This window comes from Pogonomyrmex barbatus, unplaced genomic scaffold, assembly GCF_055798465.1.
Source record: "Pogonomyrmex barbatus isolate J1 unplaced genomic scaffold, ASM5579846v1 scaffold6, whole genome shotgun sequence".
Taxonomy (NCBI): domain Eukaryota; kingdom Metazoa; phylum Arthropoda; class Insecta; order Hymenoptera; family Formicidae; genus Pogonomyrmex; species Pogonomyrmex barbatus.
Window position 1 is genome coordinate 3,051,670 of NW_028297160.1, and position 26,749 is coordinate 3,078,418.

At 35.7% G+C, this 26,749-nt stretch overlaps 3 protein-coding genes across 3 annotated transcripts; 2 read left to right on the forward strand and 1 right to left on the reverse strand.

Annotated features, from left to right (window-relative positions):
- The first annotated feature begins 1,453 nt into the window (after positions 1-1,453).
- yellow-g (L-dopachrome tautomerase yellow-g) lies at positions 1,454-4,323 on the forward strand. The gene is made up of 3 exons (XM_089082455.1): positions 1,454-1,996; positions 2,474-2,888; positions 3,264-4,323. Exons 1-3 carry the CDS (start codon positions 1,499-1,501, stop codon positions 3,488-3,490), a joined length of 1,140 nt encoding a protein of 379 aa, XP_088938581.1. The 5' UTR covers positions 1,454-1,498; the 3' UTR covers positions 3,491-4,323.
- Positions 4,324-4,853: 530 nt separating this feature from the next.
- Positions 4,854-8,248, reverse strand: LOC105428997 (uncharacterized). Its single transcript, XM_011641632.2, has 6 exons — positions 8,038-8,248; positions 7,309-7,582; positions 6,576-6,711; positions 6,294-6,481; positions 5,168-5,311; positions 4,854-5,100 (listed from the first exon to the last, which is right to left on the reverse strand). Exons 1-6 carry the CDS (start codon positions 8,205-8,207, stop codon positions 4,909-4,911), a joined length of 1,104 nt encoding a protein of 367 aa, XP_011639934.2. The 5' UTR covers positions 8,208-8,248; the 3' UTR covers positions 4,854-4,908.
- Positions 8,249-9,681: 1,433 nt separating this feature from the next.
- On the forward strand, positions 9,682-26,284 carry LOC148935097 (ubiquitin carboxyl-terminal hydrolase 31). The gene is made up of 4 exons (XM_089082605.1): positions 9,682-11,162; positions 21,906-22,279; positions 22,630-24,046; positions 24,182-26,284. Exons 1-4 carry the CDS (start codon positions 10,122-10,124, stop codon positions 24,302-24,304), a joined length of 2,955 nt encoding a protein of 984 aa, XP_088938731.1. The 5' UTR covers positions 9,682-10,121; the 3' UTR covers positions 24,305-26,284.
- The last annotated feature ends 465 nt before the right edge of the window (positions 26,285-26,749 follow it).

Consider the following 26,749-nt stretch of genomic DNA (forward strand, 5'->3'; position numbering starts at 1 on the left):
ATAATCCTGCTACATCGGAGCAAAACGTTGCGCAATGTCTCTGTTTGAAAAATATTCAGCCGCGATGCGCAACGAATTGACATGAACACGTTCATTCAAACAGTTCCGTACAAAGTGCTATTAAATATGAACTGAAAATGTCAAACGCGGTGGGCGGTCATTAATTCGTAAATACTTTTGGAGAATTAATTATAAGTAAACGAGCTCATCACGAGTCGATCGTGTCGAATTATTTCTCTTAATGTACGCAACACGTTTCACGAGCACAAGAACATTTTCTTTTTCTACAAAATAAAAGAAAGAATAAAGAGGATGTATTTAAACATTAAGTTTTGTGTTAAAAGCGTAATATTTTATAATTATAAAAATAAGGAAAATATTGGAAATAAGTATGATATAGTATTTATTTGAACATCATACAAGAATATGGAAGATAGAATGTAAACATTTTCAGAGAGATTCTTTTACATTTTTAATTTACTATAATAGAATAAGAATAAAATATATAAAATTTTATTTAAATAAATAGAATAATTATTGGCAAGAAGCTTAATTAATGTACGGCAGGAATAAACTTATTCGCCTATTTATACGTTTCATAAAAATTGAGATATGTATTAAATAATTTAGATAAAATACTAGAATTGAAGAAAATAAGAAATGAATAAATTGAATAATAAGTATTAGAGAAATTTATAAAAGCGGAAGTCGGAAATATGCAATAAATTAATGAAAACAGACGAGATAATTTCCTGGTACATTGCATTTCCTGTTTTACCGCGTTCTAAAGCATTCCATTTTTCGCGGCTTCCTGGACTCGTCATATTTACAAATAAAAATAAAAATGCATATCGCGAAATATTTCGTCTTTAATTCTGTTAACCTTGAGGAAGAAAGCCGTTGCAAAATATTGCGTAGGAGGAGACAGTGATAAAAATGTAAGCATTGTCGACGTATATATAAGTATAAAGCTGTATAAATGATTCGCACTTTCAAAAAATTTCGCCCTGATTACAACGGGAAATCTTGTAAGTTTTCACATCACCGCGTATTTAATACAATTGTTTTGTATTATTATTTCATATAAAATAAATTGATCTAATTTTACTTACTTCTTCAAGCTTAAAATTTTTTTAAATTTTATGTATATATACAAAAATCAGCTTTTATTATGCATGATGTAGTAATATATTTATAGTAATATATCTATATATTATTTTATATATATATATATATATTTTTTATATATTTTCTTAATACTTCAAAAAATTTAAGGACATCTAAATTTGTAAAGCAATTGTAGACTTGTATTTTGCATAGTTATTTATTTAGATTCACAATTCATTTAATTCTTATCAATCTAATATCTATTTCTCAATTTAATATATCTATAATTTTGGAGTATTCCTTTCAGAAAAGTTTAATGACTAAATTTATCCTCTGTGTTTTTTAGAACACCGGGACGTTACTACAACGTGTGATAAAAGACGAGCGCAGGATGAGAATCCCGAGGAGCGCTCTGTGCCTGGTGATCCTGGCGAGTGGCTTATCGTCGGTGGTGTGCGACAACAGCAAGCAGTTGTTGCCGGAGTTCTTGTTCTCCCTGTCGGGCCACAGTTTGGACTGGCCATGTCAAAGCACGAAGAACATCTACGAGACGAGCGGACGTTACATCGCCAGGAATGTCATTTCCACGAGGGCGCAAGTTTACCGGGACGACATAATTTTAGCGATGCCGCGCTACAAACCGGGCGTGCCGTTCACCCTGGGTGTCATGTCGTTGAAAACGAAGGATTGCACGCCGAAGGTGACACCGTTCCCCTGCTGGGCGATCCAGGAAGAGGGCAACTGCCAGGCCCTGCAGAACGTAGTGGACATAGCTCTGGACATTCAGGAGATCCTGTGGGTATTGGACGTTGGTATCGTAAACACTTTGGAGCAACCGGTGCGCAGGTGCCCCCCGAAAATCGTCGGAATTGACGTGAAATCTGGAAAGGTAAAAAAAATTAATAATTACCAGCGTGTTGAAAACACAAGCCGAGTTTCTAATTAGTGTACAGCTAGCTCCGCAATGATTATAATTATTTTCCAAATGAGAATTGCGAGCGTTTGATAATAGCATCTTGATAGTAGCTTATGATTATCTCGGATAGTTCACGTCATAAAAGAAAAAAAATATTTGATGGCAAAAGTCTTCTAAATAAATTCGAAAGCTTGATGAGTGATAAAGATAAAAACATCTTTTTAAGATAGATAATAATGTCATCTATTTTCCTATTGTTTATTACATAATTCTGATTTCGAAAATTGTTAGAATAGAATTTATTTACTCTATAGCCAAGAAGGGGAGAAAATTTTGTTAAAATCGTAATTATTTTATTATTTTTATTATTTAAAATCAACATTTTATTCATAATGGTAGATAGAATTGTTTCGGAACAAAAGATTCACGTTGAAACTTGATGTCCCACAGGTCGTGAAGGTGATCGATTTGAGTAACTTAGTAACTCCGATGTCTCGTCTGCAATATCTGGCGGTCGACTACGCAGACGACGGCCAGGTATACGTGTACGTAACCGACGCTGCTGCCAGATCCATCATCGTTTACAACGTCACCGGGGAAAAGGGATATCGAGTGATCCTCCCGAACGCTGTTACCACTGGTGTCCAACGAAGGGATGTTCTCTACGTGACGCTGGTGAAGAAGAGTTGCGGTACACCAGTGTTATATTTCACCTACCTGGGATCTAACAGACTCTTCGCGATCAAGGCAGAGAATCTGAGACATGGTCTCACTCAAGGATCGGTCGTGGATATCGGGCCGAAGCATAATAAGATCGTTCTTCTCGGAAGTGATAATGGCTGCGCCATTTTCTTCAGAAATAAGGGTAAGTTCGCGTTCCATACAATACGATTAATTACACATATCAATTGCACATGATATTTAGATGACAATTTGGATTCTCCTTTTTTTAGAAAATTTAAAACTTTTCTATATATATGTATATAAAAGTTAAAAATTTATATATATATATATATATAAATTAAAAAACTCCAAATATAATTTGTAAATATAGAACTTCTTATAAGAATTATCTCTTTTACTTTTTATATTCTCATATATATCTTCAAAACAAAAGAGGATTGTTTCCGCTGTTTTGAGGAACAGCAAATTGCTGTTTTACAAAGCAAATTTGTAAAATGTTTTGCAATAGTTACTTTGATATTTCAGCATTTAATTAAGAAAAATAATTTATTTTTAGGCGAATCCGATATCTACATGTGGAACAGCGAGACGCCGTTCAGACCGGAGAACTTCCTCCTGGTGCAAAAGGGCAACGATTGCCGGCTGCCAACTCAAGTGGTTCCTGGTTATAAGAGACTCATGTGGGTGATTGAGAGCAACTTCCAAGATTACATACAAAACACTGTGAGCTGCTCGGGCGCTTCCGTGAGCATCCATCCCTTGGTCAAATCTTGCGACGATTAGAAACTATTCGTTAGAACAAAAATTACAGAGCGGCTGTATCCATAAATTGATGTCTCACAAACAGGAATTGAAATCGATAATTTTAGAAAGTTCTTCATATTTTGATGCATCAGACACATGAAAGTAATGCTAATGTTTATTTGCGGCAATGGAGATACGACGATTAGCGTAGGGTACATTTTTTTAATTTGGCATCAAAAATGAATCTTGCAAAATTATGTATGGTTTTAGTTCCTGCTTCTATAAATCGAACAATCTTTTCAGCGGTAAAAAGTATTAGAGTATGCGATGTTTCTTTGTATTATGATATTAGCTCTTTCGATTGTCGTTTAAGTTTAGAAACAAAAAATAGGAATATCAAGTTCTATTTTGTCGCTGATCTAGTCATGTAATCGGCAGCATCTTGCGCCTTGATTCTCGTAGATAGCAACATTGACTTGCGAATGTTATGTCAATTAATGTAGATATATTGGATCGTTGCTTTCAGCAGATAATTATGCATAAATAATTAGGAAATGTACAACATTTATCTCTGACATAATCAGTATAATTGTCGCCGACCGATGGTTCGCGCAAAATGTATATTAAGATGCATATTTGGACGAGTTGACCAGTGTAAAAATTGTTTGTCGATATTTAAATCGATATCAAATCGATACCAAAAAAATCGATACATGCCAGTTTTCAAGGCAAACTAGCGACTATTCACCTGCTCAACGATCGAAGAAAGTGATTTACCATTAAGGATATACGTTTGATTGTAACACCTATAATTGTTGTTGTGTAACTCAAATCAAACGGTTAATAAAAACGCCTACTTATGTAAACGCATATATACGAAGACACGTGCTAACTTATATAACCTATGCATACACGTAGAAACACATAGAGCTAGTTCGATTTTGATGAAAGCATTTGAAAAACCATTGGACATTTTTCTTCATTAGTTAATTCATTTTTTATTGCTAATTTTTAACTCTAAACCAGAAAATGAAATGCAATTTTTTACCTATAATTTTTGAATAATTAACACAATTGAAAATAAGGAAGTTGTAATTGATTAAATTTTAAGATAGAGTCTACATAAATGACGAAATTAGATTCTTTATTTAATTTTAAACAAAATAAAAAGTAATAGCGTCTTGTGTTAAATATATTTCATAAAATTATTTTATTTTATAAGTAGGATGCTAAATAAGTCGCTATTCTTTTTTAATAAATAATAAATAATTCTTTTTTAAATAAATGATTATTGAAACATGCCGATTTTAGGAAAATATATAAATGTTTCCGATTATATAACTAATAATATTTCAAAGAAAATAATTTTTAAATTGTTCAAAAAAATTAAGATAGACATAACTCTTCTCAAGAAATCTTCAATTTACTAAAATAAAAAATACAATTAATATTGTTGATTAGAATGCGAAAGAATTTTTTAGAATTTTAACTGTTCTAGATTTAAGCGTCGAATTACTAAAAATATTTTTTTTCATCGCGTTGGGACATTTCAAATTCACTAAGCCCCACACATTTCTTCGCGCATCCATTATGTAATCAGTTATGCACGGGACGTCATCGTTTTGTACCAGGACCGAATGACTCTGCGCCTGAAAGGACAGATCAATCAATTATTTACAATGTGACTTTTAGAGGAGATTAAATTAAATAATTTACGTTCAAAGGAAGCTTAGTGTCCCATCGCACGCTGGCTCTTTCTGAAGTCATAAAATAGTGTAGGCCATCTTTCAAGTCGCAGAACAGGCCCATGGAAGAGCCTAATTTCTTCCCAAGCCAAGTCACTGTTACATTTTGTACTCCCTAAAATACGAAAGTATTTTCATATAGATTAATTTAAAAAAAAAAACACTCCCAAATCTCTCTCAAAAATTATTTTCGGAATATAGTTATAGATTGAACATTTTCAGTAATTTATTTAAAAAAAATTTTTTTCCGGGAGTATTTGCGAGATTTTAAAAATTTATTGAAAATATAATAATTTTTGAAAATTTTAGTTGGAGAATTTTGATTGCATAATTTAACAATATAAAATACCTTTAATTTACTGATATTTTTATTATTGATTTTAAAAATAAATAAGTTATATAAATTTACAAATAGAAATCTTGGATAGTTTAAATAAAAGTTCAACATATTCAAAAATGCAAACAAATTATTAGAATAAATGAATTAAATTAATACATATTATATTTAGTATAACAATTAAATTATAATTATGTTATACATATGTGTATATAAATGTTGTGTATAAAATATAAGTGTTATGTAAGTTGTAAAAATTAAATTATAAATATTATAATTTAATTTTTAACATTTTAGTAATATATTATAGAAGTGTTATAAAATAATAAATAATATAATTCTTAAAATATAATAATACAAATAAGCATATTTATTTCCAACAAACAATTAATATCATTATTGTGCATTGTTCAATTATTTATCGAATGGAGTATTTGATCGATCAGTCAGAATAAAAAGATTTTTTTTACCTAATAAGTGCTATTTTACTCGAAGAATAGTCTCTTAATATTTCTTAAAAAAAATATTTTATTGAAAATTTTTTCATTGTTAAAGAATATTCTCGATAAATTGCTTTTTTTAATAATATTCTTTTGAAGGATTTTCTTACAAGCCATCTTTAAATACAAACGACAAAGAAGTTGAATTGTCTGCATTTTTACTTTCTTAAAACTTTTATAAAAGATTGCAAACATATTGTAGATATGTAAGTTATCTAATATGATACAAGTATTGAGAAATAACTTGGCTTCGCACGTACGTGAGAAATTGCGGTCCACAGCACTTCGTCTGTTCTAGTTTTTTTCAAATTAATACTAAACAGGTCATGTGTATCATGCCCCGTCATGTATAAGATCGAGTTCCTCCGAGAAAAAGCGAGGTCTGTAGATTCCACATAAGGAATTTCAGGTCCGTGTAACATTCTTAATTTCCACCACTTGCGTAATCCTGGAATTTGTATTGCAATCGACATACATGCATATGAAAAGAGAGAGAATAGTTTCTTCCGTATAAATGTTCTTCGGATGCATATGTAAATTACCCGAACTATAAACAACGATCGTTTCGTCACCGGCATCGGCGATATACCCACGAAATCCCCATTGATCTTCAAACGAGTCGACCACGAGAGACTTTAATCGTTTCGAAGGTATTTCAGTCAATTCGGTGAATGATACCTTCAAATATTTTTTGTTTAAATATAGAATTATTATTGAAATGTTTATTTATCTTGAGAAATAAAACTTAAATTTTAAAAAGTTCAAATAATATTTTGACAAATAAAATATTTTGTTATTTCGTAATTGCTATAAATTTTAACTTGCTAAATTCTAAATTAAAATTTAGTTCTCAAATAATGTACGTATATTAAAGTGTAACAAAATTTGTAAAGAAATAAATAGAAAATTTTATGTAAAAGATATATTAATATAAAAAAATAAAAATTTACTTATGTTAGAATTACATGTATATTTTTTTTACAAATAAGTACATATTTACATATTTACATATTAATTCTCCCAAACTCAAATGGATATTTTTAATGTAACTCTTTTAAAACTATATGTTTTTTAAATTGTTTTTAAATTCTTTCTACCAGACATTTTAACATCAGAATATGATTATAAAATAAGTTTAAACCTGCTTGTTAAATTTCAAGATTGACATATTTAAAAAAAAAAATTTCCAAAAAAAAAACAAATAATTTGAAACTTTTACTTAATTAGTGTGCAATTCTTGGATTAAAAAAAAAATATATAATTTAATAGATATACCAATCGATCGTTTCGTTTCAAATCATAAATAAGGATTCGAGGTGAATAATCGTATCTATCGGGTACGTCTAGAATCCATAATTGTCCTCGAGCATCTACATCTAATCCAGTTACAGATATGACAGTTTCATAATCACACTTTGAAGATCTTTTTTTAGGAAAAATCTTTGAAGAGGTTGCTGCATTTGCGATGTTTGATGGCAAATTAGAATTAATTTCAGGCCAAGAAACTTCTATTAATGTTGGCTTCCATCCTTCCTCCTTTCTGTTTGTTCTGATATATAATATTATAACAATATGTTTAACAATGTAAAACTTAACTATTTTAAGAATACCAACATCTTTTAATTTATTCCAAAATAAATTTATACTAAACATTGTATATTAAATTATATTTTATAAAATATATTCGTATTTTGCACAATTTGTAATTAGTTATTATTTTAAGACTACTTTATTGTGTATATATAATGAAAAATTGTGTGAAAAAACAAATAAATAAATTTATATTTGTCTTAAACAAAAAAATATTTAAATTAATTATATAATTAACAACTTATACAACAATTTAACGATTATATAATTAATATTTTTTCAACAATTTAATTATTACAAATTTTTAAACAAATATAAGTCAATAATAAAACTCTAATTCAACTTTGACGTATTTAATATTACGTATCGTGCGATCGTAGATTACAAATTATTATTATTACTTCTTTTTCATACCTGGGAATTGCTAAAAAAGCGCGATTTCTCCATACAGTAAACCTCCATATTAGAATATCGTCCGTTATGTTTAGTGAAGTTAGATTCCATGAGTGTGAAACAACAAATAAAAGAAAATAATAAATCACACTAATTCGAAGAATATAGTGAGTCTTTTCTGAACTGATCATAATGAAAATGGCGGTAAATGCGGATACGATGTGACTTCAATCGATTAAACGATATTGCTTTCGCTGAAACGCATCGTCAGCAAGGAAAGTCCATTGCTGACGATGACTTTGTAATCATATTCAACTTAAAGCAATCTATTCGCATATCTTTGCCAATTATCAATAAAGATGTTGTTAAAAACCGACAATTTTATGCTAATTTGAATAACTGATAAAATATAGATCGATATCTCAACTCATCAATATTATGATTTATTCTAATGTTAATCATATATATATATATATATATATATATATATATATATTTATGATTTCAGATAATATTTAATTTTATTTTACACCACATCTCTTTATTGTTATCGCTTTTGTATTTGATTATCCAGAGAAGTGTGAATGAGAAGTATAGAAAAACATTTATAATTTGTAACAATATATAAAATATGTCTTACAAAGTTTCAATTTTAAATAGAACAATTTTAAATGCAATCTAAAACAACGAAAAGAAATTATTAAATTATTAAAGCTTATTCAAAGATTATAATATATAATTGTATTGTAAATATCAAAATATCTCATCAAATATCAAAGCTCAATTTTTGCTATAAATAATTCCTTATCACATACAAAGCTTGTTTATAATTAAATAAATAAGAAAAATATTAAATAATATATATATTTTATTTAATTAAATATTATAGTGTAACAGTAGTATAATAATATTATATTAATTTTTGCTCTTGTGTATTGAAGAAGATAAGTGCGCGCGAAGCGCATGTTTATAATGTCTAGTTATTTAAAAAATGTAGTAATTAATGCAGTAAAGAGAATTCATTAGAGTTTATTGAAGTAATCACATTATGTCATTATGGATAACAAAATATTTATCAAATCTCAACATTTACAATTAATTATTTATCACATAAAAATCTTGTTATTAATTTAAAAAGAAATATTAATTATAAAATAAAAATAATACAAAACTGAAGTTATCGTATATAATAACATTCAGTTTAGTCATTCAGTCTTTATTTTATTTAAATCTTTATCATGTATATAATTCAATTAATGACATACTCATCATGCAAAATCATTTTACATATCACAACTTTTGTGGCTAATTTAGAATCGGTTTTTTTGCAAATATCAATAATTTAATTTTTAGTTAAGAATGTTAGTTAAGAATTATATCTATTTTTATAATTTTTATATTAACGATCAAAAAGTTATGAAAAATGTGTAGAATAATCTATAATCTATTTTTTTATAAATGTTCCATTGTAAATAAAATATATTCTTTAAATAAAAAAAAAATAAGAATTTTTTATTAACATTCATCATTTTACTTTCTACCTGACCGATCGTTAACGACCAACGATAATTCGAGTTGTCAGAGTGACGTTGCTCTCGAGATGTCGCGGCAATCGCGTGTCTCCCTAAATCGGCCACCGATGTCGCCAGCCGACGATGGTTTATGGCCGAGGCGTCGTGTGAAATCGTGGAAGCCCGTGATACGCGCGGCAAATGGCCGCTGATGGCCGCCGTAGTGCAGTTTCCGAGGTGGTGTGTGGTGTTGCGTGACGCCCGACTGCGTTCGGCTGCGGTTGCGGTTCCGCGTAGACGTATACGGGACGTGCGGTCGCCGCGGACGCGCGGCTTCCTGCGTCAACCGCATCGTCGCGCGGCAACGTCGTCGTCGTCGTCGCCGTCGTCGTCATTGCCGTCATCGCCGTCGCTGTCACCATCCTCGTCCACGTCGCGGTCGAGGTAACACCGACACCTTCGCGAGACGTGATGTGAGCGTCGGCGGCGGCCGACCCCGACCGCCTACACGCCGAGAGAATTCGCGCGCGTCGCGGTCCAAACCATCCGAACATCCAGCCAGCCAATCAATCAGCCAGCGAGGTGCGGCTGGCGATGAAAGCCGCGAGAACCGATCGCGGCACGTCGGTGATGAAATCAGTGTCCGAGGGCGAGCTGGGCGTGGAGGAAGAGGTTAAACCCGCGGAGCCGCGTGGCGCCACGCGGCTCAAGCGCACCTTTACACTGCCGAGAAACCCGTTTCAAAGTGCCAGCAGCAGGATGTCGCGACGACGTCCGAAGCAGCAACAGCAGAGCCAGGGGGACTCGAGGGACGCGAATAACGGCGCGGTGAGCGCGAAGGAGAACGCCAGGAACAACGCTCGTCACGCGGACGGTATGCAGCTACCGTCTCAGCAGCATCAGCATCAGCAGCAACGACAGAGCGCGACGGGGAGGCTGCATAGCGGTCACCAGGGAGGTCAGCAGACCACCGGCAATCAGGAGTTGCAGGAGCGACCGTGCGGCAAGAAGGTGTTTCGTCGTCCCTCCTGGAAGAAGTTCATCAACAAGATGGTGCGACACATGTCGAACGTGGGCGCCCAGAGCCACAAGTCCGCCTCGATGATCCATCATCAACGTTGCAGTGGCGGCGGAGGAGGAGGAGGAGGCGGCGGCGGTGGCGGCGATGGCGGCGGCGATGATCTCGGTTCGAGCGCGGGCGACATCAGGGTGCCGCCGCCGCGGCCGGCGCACATACCGCCCGATCGTGTGCCGGGTGTCATAGGCCTACGCAATCACGGCAACACGTGCTTCATGAACGCCGTCCTGCAGTGCCTCTCGCACACCGACATCCTCGCCGAGTACTTCGTCCTCGATCAGTACAAGGTCGACCTGTCGCGTCGCAACAAGCTCAACTCGAAGAAGTACGGCACCAAGGGCGAGATCACCGAGCAGCTCGCGCTGCTCCTCAAGGCGATCTGGAGCTGCCAGTACGACCCGGAGATGAGCACCGCGTTCAAGAGCGTCGTCGACAAGTACGGTAGCCAGTACCGCGGCAATCTGCAGCACGACGCCCAGGAATTTCTCCTGTGGCTGCTCGACAAGGTGCACGAGGATCTCAATCAGGCGACCAAGAAGAAATACAAGATTATAAAGGTGGGCCGCCGTCCCTTCTCTCCTCATTTTTTTTCTTTGCCGTAATCCATGAGACGCGCGTGAAATGCACACTTGCTGTTATGGTGGCAATTAAGAATATATTATACCTATTTTTATTTATAGTTGTGAAAAAGTTTACATTATTCTAGATCACATTTAAAATACAATACAAAAAAATTTTGCGGCGATTTAGAATTTAGGATTAAAAATTATTAATTTGAACACAAAAGATAGAAGTGTGTTTTGAAAATGTAAGAAATAATCATTAAAAAACAAAATCTCAATTTTTTTATCTAAGTACTTTAAATATTCAATATAATTTATATAAAATGTCATTGCGATGCAGAGATCAGTTGTTGTGTAAATAAAAATTAAATTTTTATTTACAGAACAATTAATCTCTGCAACAAAATAAAACTTTACATAAATAATCTTGAATATTTAAAGTACCTATAAAAATTTTGTCATTATTTCTTAATTATCCATTATAGCACGCTGCTACTTATTTATTTAAATAATTTTTCTAAACCGCTGCTAAGCTTCCTTGTATTATTTGTAAACGCGATTTGGAATAATTTGTAAGATTTCCATAACTTTCTCATTGTAAATATAAAAACTCTAAAAATAGATGTAATAACATCTCGTAAACTTCCCGTAGGGGAGAAATGTCTTCCTGAGAAAACCACAAATACTCTTCTGGACTATGCAGGAAGCATTTAATCGATCTCGCGTAATTTGTATTTTGAAACTGTCTGAAATTATTACGCGCTGGTTCTCCGAGGCTTTCTCAGATAATTAGATATTAATTAATTCAATTTGAACCGTTCTAGAGAATTATGTTCTCTCCATCTGTCAAAACGTTATCTTGAACCGGAATTCAGGCTAGTCGTCGAACCAGTCTCGATTTTTATCACGATGTTATCTCGAACCACGGGAGTCTGTCATCTGTGAATTATCATCTCTTTTTTTTTTTTTCTTTTTCGGCACGGAATGATATTGTTGCTCTTTTCTATTTTTAGACGACGTCGGTCGCGTCGTCGGGCGTATTTTTAGTAATACCGAAACGAAAGGTCGCGCGCGCGAAAACGAAAATGACGATGTCAACACGTGCGCGATCCTATCCCACATAAAGACACTCGTCGCATCTTGACTTTGAGTGAAAACTATGCCGTGGTATTATCTCCATGATGAGAAGATAACAAGTAGAGTCAATTAAAGTAAAATCACAGATAACTCCTTCTGTTCAAGCACTTCTTGTTATTTTTATCGCGACAATTATAGTCAAGACTGTTTTGAAATGATGAAAAAAATAGTCAAGGAGATATGATAATGAAAGCTGATATAATCTCAAAATTATCCCTCGTATTTTTCTAGTTACAAACTATAAAGTGGAGATCATAACATAGATATTTTACAGAATAAATTATTGCAATATTAAGCGTGTTAATTTAATATTCAGGTACTTGCATATAATATTTAAGTTATTAACAATTTATTTGAGAGAATAGAATAACGAGTCGCATTTTTGATAAATTATTCTTTCTTGATTTATGGCCGTTCCTATCAATGTAGATTCACTTTAATCCTGGTTTAACTTATGCTTTATCTTTTTTCTAATTTTAAAACTAAAAAAGTAAATTTAATTGAGATTAAAGTTAATTTATTACATTGGTATAAGTGAACATTAGAAAAACTTGTTTAAAGAAGCGATATTTCAGTACTGCTTGTCAAAAATCATTATTCAATATATATTTTTAGTCATTTTTATATTTTTACTTTAACAATTAGTGTCCATTATTTTATTATATACACAATTGACCGGAGATACTGGGAATGGTCGCTGTTGTACTTATCTTACAAAATTCCTTTACAGTAGTAAACAACATTACTCCAGTATCTCCAGTCGGGAACGAAAAGGAAAAAAACCCCCATATCGATATTTTTCGAGACGAGTACAATTAGCGACCGTCTCCAAGGTAAAATCCAAGAAGTTCGGAGAAAACGAATAATTAAAGCGCACATAAGCGCTAGCCTTCCTCAAAGTATAGCAGGCACGGTAGGCGATTAAACGCATTCTTCGGTAGTCGCTTAATCGTCGAGCTGGGCGTCACGACGAAAGAAACTTTCTCTTTGGCTCGTCGTGTGGCCAGCCATGTGAAAGACGCTCGACGAAAGCTTGCTGCGATTCTTTCCGTCTCCCCCTTCCGTCTCCCTCCTTTTCTCCTGCGCTACAGTGTCGAGCACGCATGCAGTGCGTAGGCATGGCTGCACATGAACGTTATATTCTCGGCGCGAACGCCGACGATGTTCCCGCGTGCGTGACGGAAGTCGCGAACACGCGAGCCAAGCCGACGATCCTTTTTCGATTCATCTCATCCGACACCTTCGCCCCGCATCTGAACGATAGTCCGGGATAGGCGCGATCGGCGGCAGTCCAACTGTTAAACGTAATTAATTGCGCGGATGAAACGTAGATGAAACATTGGAATCGATATCGGATCACTTTAGCCTGGATACCGATTAAAGAAAGCCGCCGGATCTTCTATCTTAATTAAGGATTAATATCTCACGTGGTAGCCGCGCCTCCTGTAATTCTCCCCACGTTTTTCCCCTCACTAGCTAGCAGTATATTTAATGCCTTGGGTTTTTTTTAGCTGCTCCGCGGATTTTAAATTTCTATAATCACATTTTTTTTTTCGCTTTCGATTGGGAAAAATAGAAAGTGAAATAAGGATAGAAAAATAAGAAGGAAAAGAGGCTCATATACTTAAAAATTTAAAGAAAATTAATGTTTTTGGGGGCTTGAAAAATATAAAAGTGATATTGGAGAATAGCAAAAATATTAATCATAACGAAATTCTAAAAGCAAAACGTATAAGTAATGGTATTTATTAATTAAGAGTAAAAAATCAATTATTTTAATATACAAATAATTAAGATAATACGCAAGAAAATATTGTAGTTTAATTTAATTGTTGACATAAGTCGATTATTTTCGAAACTTTCGTTTACGTTAATAAAAAAATTATAATTCAACAAAGTAATTTAATTATAAACGCGAGTTGAACGGCGGTAGGCTTCGCTCTATTTTTTATTTATGCGAAACGAGCGAAACGACAAATGGCCAGTCAGTCGAGACCTTAACCCAAATTTGCTTCACGTTCGAAAATACGTGTTACGCTTTTCAATTACGAGATCCCAAGGTAGACGGCGCGAAATTGAAATGATGTCGCAGACGTAAAAAAAATGATAGAGAAAACGGAGTTCAACCTAAAAATGTATGTCACGCGAAAGAGATACGGTTTAATCCCAAAGGCCTGTCCAGTGTTCAAATAAATTAGTTTGCTTCTTATGGTATGCAATACTTGATTGATTTAAAATTTATAATTGTTTTATTATATTTATAAAAACAGTCACATTTGCATTAAATTATTTATAAAGATTATATTTTGCAATGAGTCAAGTTTGCTATTTTAACAATATATGTATGAAAAATTATTTTCAGATTGTGATATTGTTTTTATGATATTACAATATGAGGAATCTTTTTGATAAAATATTGATAATACATTGATAATTTTTTATTTTCTATTTCACTTTTTTTTAAATAAATATTAATAATTTTATTCGTATTTTTATTTTGTTTTCTATTTTGTTTTTTTATCTGATTTTCTTTGTTGGAACAAGGACTAAGTGCTCGTAAAAGAGACGACCTTTCTGCATTGTATGAGTTAAAGTTGCAGTAAAATTTATGTGCATTAGTTTATCTGAGTGATGATGCAAGGATGAATGCCGTTAATAATTTAAGAAAATAATGAATCTGATAATTGATGTAAAATTTTATTGATAACGGTCGGTTATTTTTGAAGCATGTTATGAAATCATTTAGATTACACGTGACGATTATCAATTATTTGTCGTTACTGATTTATATGTCACGAAAAAATGTAAATGTCAATTTAATTATTTAATTTAATTATCAATTATTATCATTAAAAAATATCGATTCTCGCGATGTCACATTTCTTTTTCATAATGTCGACGCTTATCGCATAAATAACAGTATGTGATGAATAATTTAAGAAGAAATTCTAGTTTGATTTCTAGAAGAAGATAAGAATATCGTAAACTCTAAAATAATTTGATCAAAACTAAACTTTTTATGATAAAGGGACGATAAAGAAACGAGGAGTTCGACGCTCCGTAAATTATATACAAACGGACGCGTTTTTTTTAACGCACCCCTAACGCATATCTTTATGCCACTTCATCTTTATGCGATTATTCATCTCCCGCCGTTATCTTATCGTTCGCCTCTCGGTTGCGTTCGAATCGTTTGCCGAGTTAGCAACGATAAGGCCCGGCATAGCCAAACAGCCTGATCGCTCGAATTGAGTACCAATAAACCTCGTCGCTTATTAAATATGCCATTTTACGGAGTTAAGCTTAAAAAGGCGCTTTAATCATCGGATAGATAGATTGATATTAAGTGGACACGTCACGTTTTATAGCTGTTTTCGCACGTGCGTTTCATCTCCTGGCGCAGCGGGGGAGGGCCGACGGAAGAGAAGGAGGGGGGGGGGGGGGGGAACGACGTGCACCTTGCGCATCTTCTTTTTCGAGTGCCTGTCGAGAAACCGTATCGCACGCGCGACACACATTCGCGCGAGTGGATTCGTCGTCGCCGTCGAAGAGCCGAGAGCCGAGAGCCGAGAGCTGAGAGCCGAGTGCCGAGTGCCGAGAGCCGAGGAAATCGGAGAGTCGAACGCGCGCAGATGGGAACCGGTACCGTAACGAGGACCGGCCTTGAACGGGGCCACGGAGATCCAGTTATCAGTTTGCATCGCCGAGCGCTTTTTCGCGAATTATACGGCGCACATATGTGGGCTAACTACTCCGTCATCCGGCGCCAACGTGCACACTCCCGCTCGCGCGCGATTCGCACCTCCCCCTCCCCCTCCCCTTCCTCCCTCCCTCCGGTCTCTTCAAAGAGGGATCAATTTCTTCTCGGAGCTCCTGCAACTTTGAAATACATTCTTCATTTCGAACCACCCGTTCTCCATTATGTCCGCATGTAACGGTCGACGTGATGTCATCTCGATGCAATCACTCGCGAATTGATGACGCGTCGCGACAAACCTCTCTTTCAATTTGCCAGCTTTCGGCGGCTATTTATTACGGATAATCCCTGGCGATAATCTCCGTGACCGATCGCGTTTATTAATTGACAAACATATGTGAATAATTTATATTTTGATGAGAATTCAATTTCAATCCCGTGTGTAATTTAAAAGTCAATTAAAGTGATGCATCGAATTTGAGTCGTGCCGTTAGAAATGGGAGCAATTTTATTTTTTGTTGTATCGTTCATTGTATACTGCAGTAATTTTGGCCGATCACCTGAATCGCATCGTGATTGCAGATAAAATAGCGGAATTTTCTTTCCTCGCAAAACTGTGTATATTATATATATATATATATATATATATATATATGTGTATGTATGTATGTATGTATGTATGTGCGCGTATGTCTATAATCGAAATAATTTCAAATGCACTTCTGTACGAGAAGAGATCATATACTCTCGATCGGATGACATGAATGTAATTCGTTCTGTATCGAGGATGAAGGAGAGGGGTAGGAGGGGGAGGCGAAGAGTCAATGTAATTGTTAGCAAAATATTTACGTAACGGTATTTATAGAACGCGCTACGACGTCCGAGAGCGACGCAGATGGAAAAAAAAATTGTTACGCCCATCATCCTTGCGTACACGGACGATCCATCCCTTTCATCTTCTGCGTTTCGTACGCTATTATGTGCCGCAACTCGATATTTGAGAATCTTTTTTTTTATACTAAATACTAAATATACTAAATAGTTTTAAATATTTTTTCCTATTCTCTCAACAAATAAGGCCTAAATAGACATTCCGACAAACCTTCGTTTTGTAATCGATTACGAGGTTTATTACTAGTCCTAACCAAACGAGTCACATCGTAATACATATCAATATCATTTTCCAATTCTCACTTATTTCTCTTTTAGAAAATCGCTCCAATCCACCAAGTTTCGTGTGAAAACGTGTTGCATTATTGATTACGCGTTGCATTATTGTATTAACAAAATACCGCCTATCTCGTCTTGAACGAAGGTCCGTCTTGCACACAAAGTTGGTTCTCGTCAAAAACTCGAAATGAAAACATCCTTGTCTCGATTCGTCAAGTGTATCGTGTAATATCGTAAATAAAAGTTCAATCTCAGGACAGTTCTCTTTTAACTTCATTGCATTAACATTTAACGTCGCGTCTCGCATGTAACAATGAGCACACGTGGAAAGAAAATCGGTGAAGAAAATCAGAAAAGAAGAAAAGAAGCGAAAAGCAGAATCGCGCTTATTCCTGCGCATATTTCGAATTCCACGCATCGATAGCCATGAACGTACGATAGCCATGAACGTATGCGTGCATGCATTCGGAAATGTTGCGTCATCGAATGTCATGAATCGCGAGCAAACGACGTGGCTCGCGGTGGACATCACGTAAACAAATCCGTGGCGAGAAGGATCGTTTTTTTTTTTTTTTTTTGTAGATGGATAGAGTCGCATATCGCGAGCTTATCGCGTCGACGTATCGAGTTGCGTCTTATTTGTTGATATTTCACTCAGGCGTTGCATGAGAAAATAAATTCAACCTTTTCGGTATTGTTCGTTTGGTATCCTATGATAGAGAAAGAGAGAGAGATTGTTTTTTTTTTTTTGTAATATACAATAAAATTATTGAAACGGATTTTATTCAGCTTGTAATCATACACAGAGCGCAAAAGTAGCTTATTATGTATCATGTATCATCATAATATATCGTCGTAACGTAAACTGTATATCGTTTTTCTCGATAAATATAATGAGATAGTGAAGTAACCGTATAAAAATGTTTTTGTTTTCTTTTCTGAAAGAACAATGTAAGAGCACTTGCTTATATACGTTCGAAGTTAAAGCACTTCTTTTCTGAAATAAAATACTGATAATAACGAAGTGTACGAATGTAAAAATATACTTCCTGTCATTTAAAAGCGAAACATAATATTTTAAATGTTGCTAAATATAGTCAGCTAAATTAGTTGGCATAACGAGGTTTATATTTATTCATTTTGTATTTCAAAATAGCGTATGTATAATTTATACCATGTATTTTATACGATAATTGTTTGTTTGTTAAATTATATCTATAATATATCGATAGTTGTTTCGCCAATTGCTTTTGAATATGAATTATTTGATAATAAAAACAAAGGATTATGTTGAAAGCGGAAGACGCGTCAGCGTGCTCTTATTTTAAAATAGATATCCTTCCGTTCTCGTTTCTTTTTATTCGCATGATTCATCGAACGTCGACAAAAACTGACAAGCGGAATTCATGACACGCGACTCGATTCTCTTTATTTTTTGCGAGCAAAAATTATAATACAACTTAATTGTATAATTAACTTTGCGAGAGAATATACTCCTTCAAAAAAAATCCTTGAACTCAACCCCTTGAAAAAAATTCAAGATAGAAACTTCTCAATATTTAAATCGAATTAATACAAAAATCTCAATTATGCGATTTTATATAATAAATGATGTGAATATTGTGATATTCAGGATTGGATAATTAATTTTTTTAATTAACTTTAATTAAAGTTAATGATTTAATAAAATTAAATAAAGCTAAAAGTCATACGATCAAAAAGTGAACTTAATTAATAATGTTAAATTAAAATTAAATTAATTTAAGTTAATTTAAAAGTTAATTTAAAAAAAATATCTATATTAAACTATGTAAATTTTGAAAATTAGATTACTTTGAAGGCTAAAACAATTACGAGAAATGAAAGTAAAAATGTTAACTTGGAAATATGTTTAAAAAATTAAAAGTAATTATATTTTGAAAAGGGACTAATCAAAAAGTTTAAAAATTAGCTCGGTTAAAATAATTTGTTTTAACTTTTTAACCTTATTACTTAATTTGTAACCGATTAACTAGTTGTTATCCAAATTTGTTAATTATATATATATATATATATATATATATATCACATTAACTTGTTAATTATATGTACCACATTAAAGTACGAATTTAACCAAGAGAATTTTGTAAATATCTTGAGAACACTCTCTGAAGTAATTTTACGAGAAGTTCATGTGTCACGAACTGAAGGAATCCTCGATATATAAAACCGGCATTAAGTATGCACGATCATCTGATATCTGTCGAGCACGGAGTAATTCGCTCCTTGCGCGAACGCGGGGCCGCGCGTCGCGCTAAACAAATCGAAGTGTGTTTCTAATCCAGCGCCGACTGATTTATTAGCGATATTCCTTTTAAGAAACATCAGCGACAGGATCGGAGTTATTCGTGAGCTCGCCGCCGCGTATGTAACGTGTCGGTTTTTACCGGGACCGGTGCACGTGCACCGGCATGACATTGACCAATTGTGCGCGCGAGTCGTTCCAGCCGTACGCATCGGAAATTACTTCCGGCAACCGGATCGCTGATACATCCTGCGCGATCAGTCCGGTGATTATCCCATTCTGCGGTTTTTCATCGCGTGTTACAAATTACACGGCTACGGAAAGCGCAAGTCCGCGCGCGAGAATCGTCCGCGGCGAGGCTGCGTGCCCGGTCGCTCCTCAACGTTTCGCGTTAACGAGGGTCACCCCGTTATCGCCCATTATTAAAATATGCCGCTCGTATTACGTAACATTTCCAGTACGATCTCGCATTGATGTCTGTCGCAATTATGCCGGTGCTTTTGGGGCGCGATAATGAAAAATTCTGCAGTCGCAAATTCAGTAGTCGACTTCCCGCGCGGGTTAATTTCAAGAAATTTTATTTCCACGTGAATTTATATTAATATTCACGCTCGTCGAGTGAGATTTTACATTAATTTTCAGTTTTATAATTTTGTTTCACTTACATTAATTCATTTATTTCATCTTTATGCTCTTATTAGAGATAAAATTTCGACTGAAAATTTTAATATTTATTTTATGATTAATATCGATTATCTTTTTACTCATTTTAGCTCTTCAGCTCTTCAGCTCTTCTTTCTCTCCTCTTAATCTTTAGTTTCCCCCAAAAATTGGTTTACTCAATGGTTTATTGGGAAATTACATCGTTATAAAGTTCCCTATTTGCTATAAGCTCGATAGCATCGATTTTCTCTCAAGGATTGTTATATCCCATTTACAGTAACGAAATGGGCGTACAATGTGCGAACGGTTGGTCAATAATGACTCTTATAACTTACGTGATGTGCCAGTTTGAGCAAGTTGGAATAGTCGCAGGCAATAAAGTTTTACCACAATACAAGTTGAATGTGCGATGTACCGCTACCTCGCGAGTTCGTTCCTGCGGTTGTCCGCGAAGTCCCGAGTCTACGATCGACTCGAAGGCTAGCAGAACGCGCAGCCCCGATATTTGTTATCCTATTAAAGGGAGGTCGTATCTGTGCTGTGGACTGAAACCAGACGAAATGGAATGGCAAACGAGTCGCGCGATACTCGACGACGAAACTGGAGAACAACATTCTTCACATGTTAATTTAAACGGCATTCCCGTTAATCCAAATTTATTTCGACGAAATTAAACGTCCGGGACGGCTGTGTGAAATTGATGTTTTGAGTAGTTTCGTGATAAAATGTCGAGCTAATGATAAAATATCATGGAATGCGGTAGCGTGGCTTATCGACACGTCAGAATTATGTCATATCGGTCGATCTTATCGTTCAGCTTTGCTCTATCGAATAGCGGATGAATTATCAGATTAATAGTGACAGTTAAAGGCTCCGTATAAAAATGAATCAAGAGCATAAACAAAGAACTAACTTCGAGTCGAAGTTAGACATGACAATGTTAAATATATTTTAATGAAACGTTAATATCTATTAACGTTAAAATATATTTAGCATTGTCGTCTAACTTCGGCCCGAATAGTTCTCCATTTATATTCTTGAATTATCAGCTTTTATCATTCGTTATAATTATCGCAATGTGCTAGATTATTATAAAATTCCGGAGAGGATCTCCGGACGGTTTATCAATCTTGCACGATGGTGCATCGGGGTCCTGACATTAGGTCGCTAAGTGCAACGGCTTACGTTAATGAGCGTGCAAGCATTTTAGCGTATCGGCGACAATTGTGCCGAAGCCGCGCGAAGTTCGTTAGCGGCTCCTTCCTTCTGATATTCCGCGTCTTCCTTCCAGCGAAGGGAAAAAAAAGGAGCTGCCAAGTGGCGGTGGTCTATTAATAGAACGCGGACGCGTTACGGATGATCGTCGTTATGTGCCCCGAACGGTAACCGAGTTTCGCGTTAACGCATCGGACAGATCGAGAAAGGAGAAAGAAACCTCCCCCCTCCCTCTCTCTTTGCTCAGGGATTCGCATTCGCGAGGATCATCGTCGCTGGTGTGCATATGGCTTCCTGTCGACGGCAGACAACCTCAAATCCAGATTTCGCCAGATTACATAAACCGCAGTGCAAAGTAGAGCTGCAAAAACCGATAGAGAGAGAGAGAGAAAGAGGGGGGGGGGCGAGAGGGAAATAGAGAGGGAGGGAGTCGTTCAGGTTGATGCGCTTACTGTGGAATAAAATCAACACCGAAATCACATCGCGAGACGATTTTATTAGAATTTTCACGACTTCGGGACTATCTCGTCGTTCAACATCACGTTCTAATTCAGCGACTTTCCATTTGCAGAATTCATTTGGCAGACCCGACGACATCGTCGCCGCCGAGACGCTTGCGAATCACGTGCGGTGCAACAACTCCTTCGTACACGCCGTGTTCCAAGCGCAATTCCGGTCTAGTCTGACTTGTCCGAGATGTCACCGGCAGTCGAACACCTTCGACCCCTTCCTCTGCGTGTCGGTGCCGGTTCCGCAGAATCATCGGCAGATGAATCTCTACGTGAACGTCCTGTACACGTCGCAGCAGCCGCGGCAGGTCAAGATCGGCGTGAGCGTGAATCAGGCGGCCAATGTGCGGGAGCTCCGAGAAATCCTGGCCAGCGACACCGGCGTGGACGAGAACCACATGTTACTGACCGAGATTCACGATGAAGGATTTCACAGGTGAATTGCGACAAAACAAGCTTCGGAAACGTGCATCGTATATTTGAGAGGGATGAAAGGAAAACAGTTCATAGCGCAGGAAATAGATAGTAAATTTTATTCGTTCATCAAAAAAAAAAAAACACATAAAAAGTGCGAAGACATACGTCTTTAATATTTGACGATTTTTTTATGATTTTCGATTAACTTGTATTAATGTCATTAATCTTCTTATGTCACTTGCATAATAATAATAATAATAATAATGATAATAAAAAAAAATTGCGCAAGAAAACTAATAAATAATAATTTTTAATTTTAATAATAATCGAGAATGAACGTGAGAAGTAAGTCTTTCTTTTTTTCTACAGAACTTTCTCCGATTGTCAGCCTCTATCCGTGATTATGGAAAATGATCCGCTTTACTGTATCGAACTGCCGCAACTGAAGGAACCTACGGAGCAAGCATATATCTTGTTAGTGTGGATCAACGTTCTCGTGAAAGGGGATCTGAGGCAACGTTTCGGCAGCCCTTACACGATGCAGGTGTCACGCGAGACGTCCTACGAGGATCTGCAGAAGCTTCTACTCAAGGAGATGCATAGCACACTGGCGGATGATGTTCTCACGACTAGCCAGAGTCCAGGGCTCTTTAATATCCGCGTGGCGGATCCAGCGGCGACGCCGATCCAGGATGAACATCCTTGTATCGATCCTTGCGTGGAGCATCCACTTTACACAGAGCAGATCGAGCAAGCATTGGCTCTTTGTGCCGATGACTCAGGTCCGCAACATGTAAAGCTGATCCTCGAGTGGGACGAGGCTACCAAATGCAATATTATACAGGATGACAGTGATCAAATCGAGGAGCATGCCAGCGTGAAACAATTAAAAACTAATTCTGAACTGGGCGGGGCGGTCACTTTAGAGGAATGCTTCGATTTGTACACGCGGGCGGAGATATTGGGCGCGGAGGACGCGTGGCATTGTCCCTATTGCAACAAGAAACAAGAAGTCGTGAAAAAACTAGGTCTCTGGTCGCTGCCCGATATATTAGTCATACACTTGAAGAGATTTCGTCAGCAGTCTAAACAAAGGTCAACGTCCAAGCTGACTATGCTGGTGGACTTTCCTTTATACGGCTTCGACATGACGCCACATCTCGCCCACAATGGCGTTCAGACGCCACACAATAATGTCACCAGCTTGGGCGGTTTGGGCTGGTCACCCTGGAAGAAACCACGACCACGGCAACACAATATCCCCAAGTATGACGAGAATGTCTACGATCTCTATGCGATATGTAATCATCATGGGCAAGATTTGCAGGGCGGGCATTACACGGCTTTTTGTAGAAATCCATACGATACACAGTGGTACTGTTTCGACGACACGCGCGTGGAAGCGGTCAACGACACGAATCTAATTACAAACGCGGCGTACATGCTGTTCTATCAGCGAAGAGGCCTGTCCAATAATTCCACAGGAAATTCATCCGCGGCATCTACGAGCTCAGCTGGTTCCGGTTTAGATCACTGGGTGTCGAAAATGCCACCGTTTTATTTCAATAATAAAAGCGCCAGTGATGTAACGAATAATAAACAAAGTAAATCGCAAGAAGTATTGTGCCAGGAGAAGATTGTCGAGGAAAAGAACATGACTAATTTTACCAGAGGTTGTGGCAATTATGCGACTCTACAGCCAAAGAAGAGGAATGTGGCGACAGAAACTGATATTGAACAAATTGATCACTATTCGGATGACGAAGCGCCTTGCAGAAGAGAATGGGTACGCGTAATATGTTATTATTCGAATCAAATATATTTATGTGAAAAACAGTTATTATAATTAGTTTTTAAATAATATTACAGCAAAACTAAATTATTGGAATAAGCTTTATCGCATATTAATGTTTGGTTACAGGCCTCTCCGAAACCCGTGCGAAAGACTTCATCCATCACATTGACACCTCACGTACCGCCAGCAATAATCCAGAATGCTAGTAGTGATCCAAATACAACGGTGATACATGAGTCCACGTTGTAACACACGATATAAGTCAGGCTGAGAAGTCTGGCTCGAGCAATGCTCAATGTACAGTGCCTGCTGTGCCGTGATGTTTGAATAACATCGAGTGGCGTGATTAAAAACAGAAAAAAAAAACAATTCTGATATAAATCCGTTATTTTTGATTACGAAATGTGAAATGGTACGCCGAGAGATGACAAAAGGTCGTTCCTTCATCTCGAATTTATATAGAGACACTTTCTCGTACGGATGCCGAAGTGAATGACGGATTTCAGCGACATGCTTCTCCTCGCGTGTGTTATTTTGGAAGGTGTAATAAATCTACACGCAGGTGAATCTTTCGGACGATGATAGAAATATGAGGCATTAGTAATTTTTATAATTGTAATATCGTGTTTGTATACAGCTCGCGTGGATTGTATTATATAATAGCTAAGGTAGCTTTTTAAAAGAGAAGACAAATCTTATACTCAGTACATGAAAAATTGCGTATATTCTTAAGAAAAGGAAAGAAGACCTCTAGTGTTTATATTATACAGTTACAGACACCTTGAATGCGATAGGCAACTAAATTCTACATATGTCCAGATAAAGGAAAAAAGATATTCCTGGAGTCGTAATGCGTCTAAAAATGTCATTGTGTCAACACAAACGGTCGTTCCCATTGCGTTATCTTACAATGAAAGTATATGACAATAATATGAAAAACAAATTTGTACATTACGGATTCTACGTTAAAAATACACGCCACGTTTTCTCTACGATTGATTATTTCTGGACATACTATGTAGTTACTCGACCGTTGCTTTGAGAATCTATGCTTATAACTGTAATATTTATATTATATCTGTATCATCCACTAGTGGCCTTATCTAAACAATTAATATTGATACACGACACATTATTATGCATATTAATCATACGTATTACTTATAAATCTTATTTTAGATATCGAGATTGTTTTGCAAGAGTCACCGAACCATGTAACGTTAACTTCGCAATATTCTTGTCTGATTTAGACATCGTTTAGAAAACACTTGTGTGAGGTACGGTTTATATCACCTACAGTCAAGTTCTTCCAACGACTGTGTGGACGCAGCGCTCCGCCAAAGCGAAAATGGGCGATACGGCTTTTCTACATAAACAGAGAATAAGACAAATTCACACACATTGATTTCTTATCGCGCGATTGAATATTTCAATCTCTCAATTTTAACAATCATTCCAATCGAATGTCGAATCGAATGCGAACGTGAGTAAAACAAGAAAAAAAGCGAGCGTGAAAGCGAGAATTTATAAATATATATATATGTATACATACAAGATTATATAACGAGTGAAAGATATTTTAAGTTATTCTATTAATTAACATTTATTACTAGTCACACGTATCGTGGACACGGGTAATTAGTAACGATCATTGAGAGCGCAAATGGCGAAATGTGTCGCGAATTACTACCCGCTATTATGATAATTTTAGAGGCGTTTCGTCAATCGACTGAGAAATTACAAACACACACACACACACACACACACACACACACACATACGCTATTAAATATCATTACTTATTCTTTTTTGTTGAAATAAATGGACAATGTGTATATGAATACGGGCGAAATGTGTCATTCCACTTTTGTGCACGTTGCAGTACGTATATATAACTTCGTCGTTTTACGTCGATCTACGGCTCTCGTCGTGCGTTGCATTTTGTTACACGTTTACAAAGAGGCGAAAGAGAAAAGATATCGTAATATTCCCACAATTTATTGGACAGTATATATACATATATATATGTATACACGTATATGCATACCCTTTTTGAATATCTTTTTTTAGGATTAGCGCTAACTCTCTTGTCCAAACTTCTTTACTTATCGACCAAATGAAACGGGACTTAAGTAACCGAGACGGCGCTGCAATTCTGATATCTTACCGACGATATGGCCGAAAATCTTGAATAACTTGAATGATTGGAAATAAATACGATGAGACAAAGTGCAAGATGTTTTTCTTACTGTTCGTATCAGAATGATCTTTTTAACTTAAACCTTTCTGCAAGTATATTTCTCGATTTGAGAGAGGACAAGTTTTTTTAACTTAAATTTTTCTATAAGTACATTTCTTGACTTGAGAGAAGACAAGCATTTTTATCAAAATTTTGTTATCAAACTATTTGGAAAGATACAAACTATCACTGTTTGTACAGTGACTGATTAGCCGTCAAAGTTACACTTTATATGTATACCTTTAAAATAACAAACAAAACAGGAGAGAGAGGAATGTTGAGGAATATGGTTGAAAGAAACATAGTGAAGAAGAGAGCAACCACAAGATTTTGATTAACTTAATTGAAAATTTATTCGGCAAGCTTGCAAATAGAGCACAAAATCTTCATATTAAACAACAAGAAATTATTAATTTTATTCACATTAACAAAATATTATTTTATAACTTAATACG

Excerpts from the sequence above, each read along its gene's own strand:
- LOC148935097 (XM_089082605.1), top strand. The coding sequence starts at position 10,122 with ATGAAAGCCGCGAGAACCGATCGCGGCACGTCGGTGATGAAATCAGTG. Across the intron at positions 11,163-21,905 it reads AGAAATACAAGATTATAAAG|AATTCATTTGGCAGACCCGA; the intron begins GTGGGCCGCCGT and ends TTCCATTTGCAG. Across the intron at positions 22,280-22,629 it reads CACGATGAAGGATTTCACAG|AACTTTCTCCGATTGTCAGC; the intron begins GTGAATTGCGAC and ends TTTTTTCTACAG.
- LOC105428997 (XM_011641632.2), bottom strand. The coding sequence starts at position 8,207 with ATGATCAGTTCAGAAAAGACTCACTATATTCTTCGAATTAGTGTGATT. Across the intron at positions 5,312-6,293 it reads TGTGGACCGCAATTTCTCAC|GGAGTACAAAATGTAACAGT; the intron begins GTACGTGCGAAG and ends TTCGTATTTTAG. Across the intron at positions 5,101-5,167 it reads ACACTAAGCTTCCTTTGAAC|GCGCAGAGTCATTCGGTCCT; the intron begins GTAAATTATTTA and ends CTGTCCTTTCAG.
- yellow-g (XM_089082455.1), top strand. The coding sequence starts at position 1,499 with ATGAGAATCCCGAGGAGCGCTCTGTGCCTGGTGATCCTGGCGAGTGGC. Across the intron at positions 1,997-2,473 it reads TTGACGTGAAATCTGGAAAG|GTCGTGAAGGTGATCGATTT; the intron begins GTAAAAAAAATT and ends GATGTCCCACAG. Across the intron at positions 2,889-3,263 it reads CATTTTCTTCAGAAATAAGG|GCGAATCCGATATCTACATG; the intron begins GTAAGTTCGCGT and ends ATTTATTTTTAG.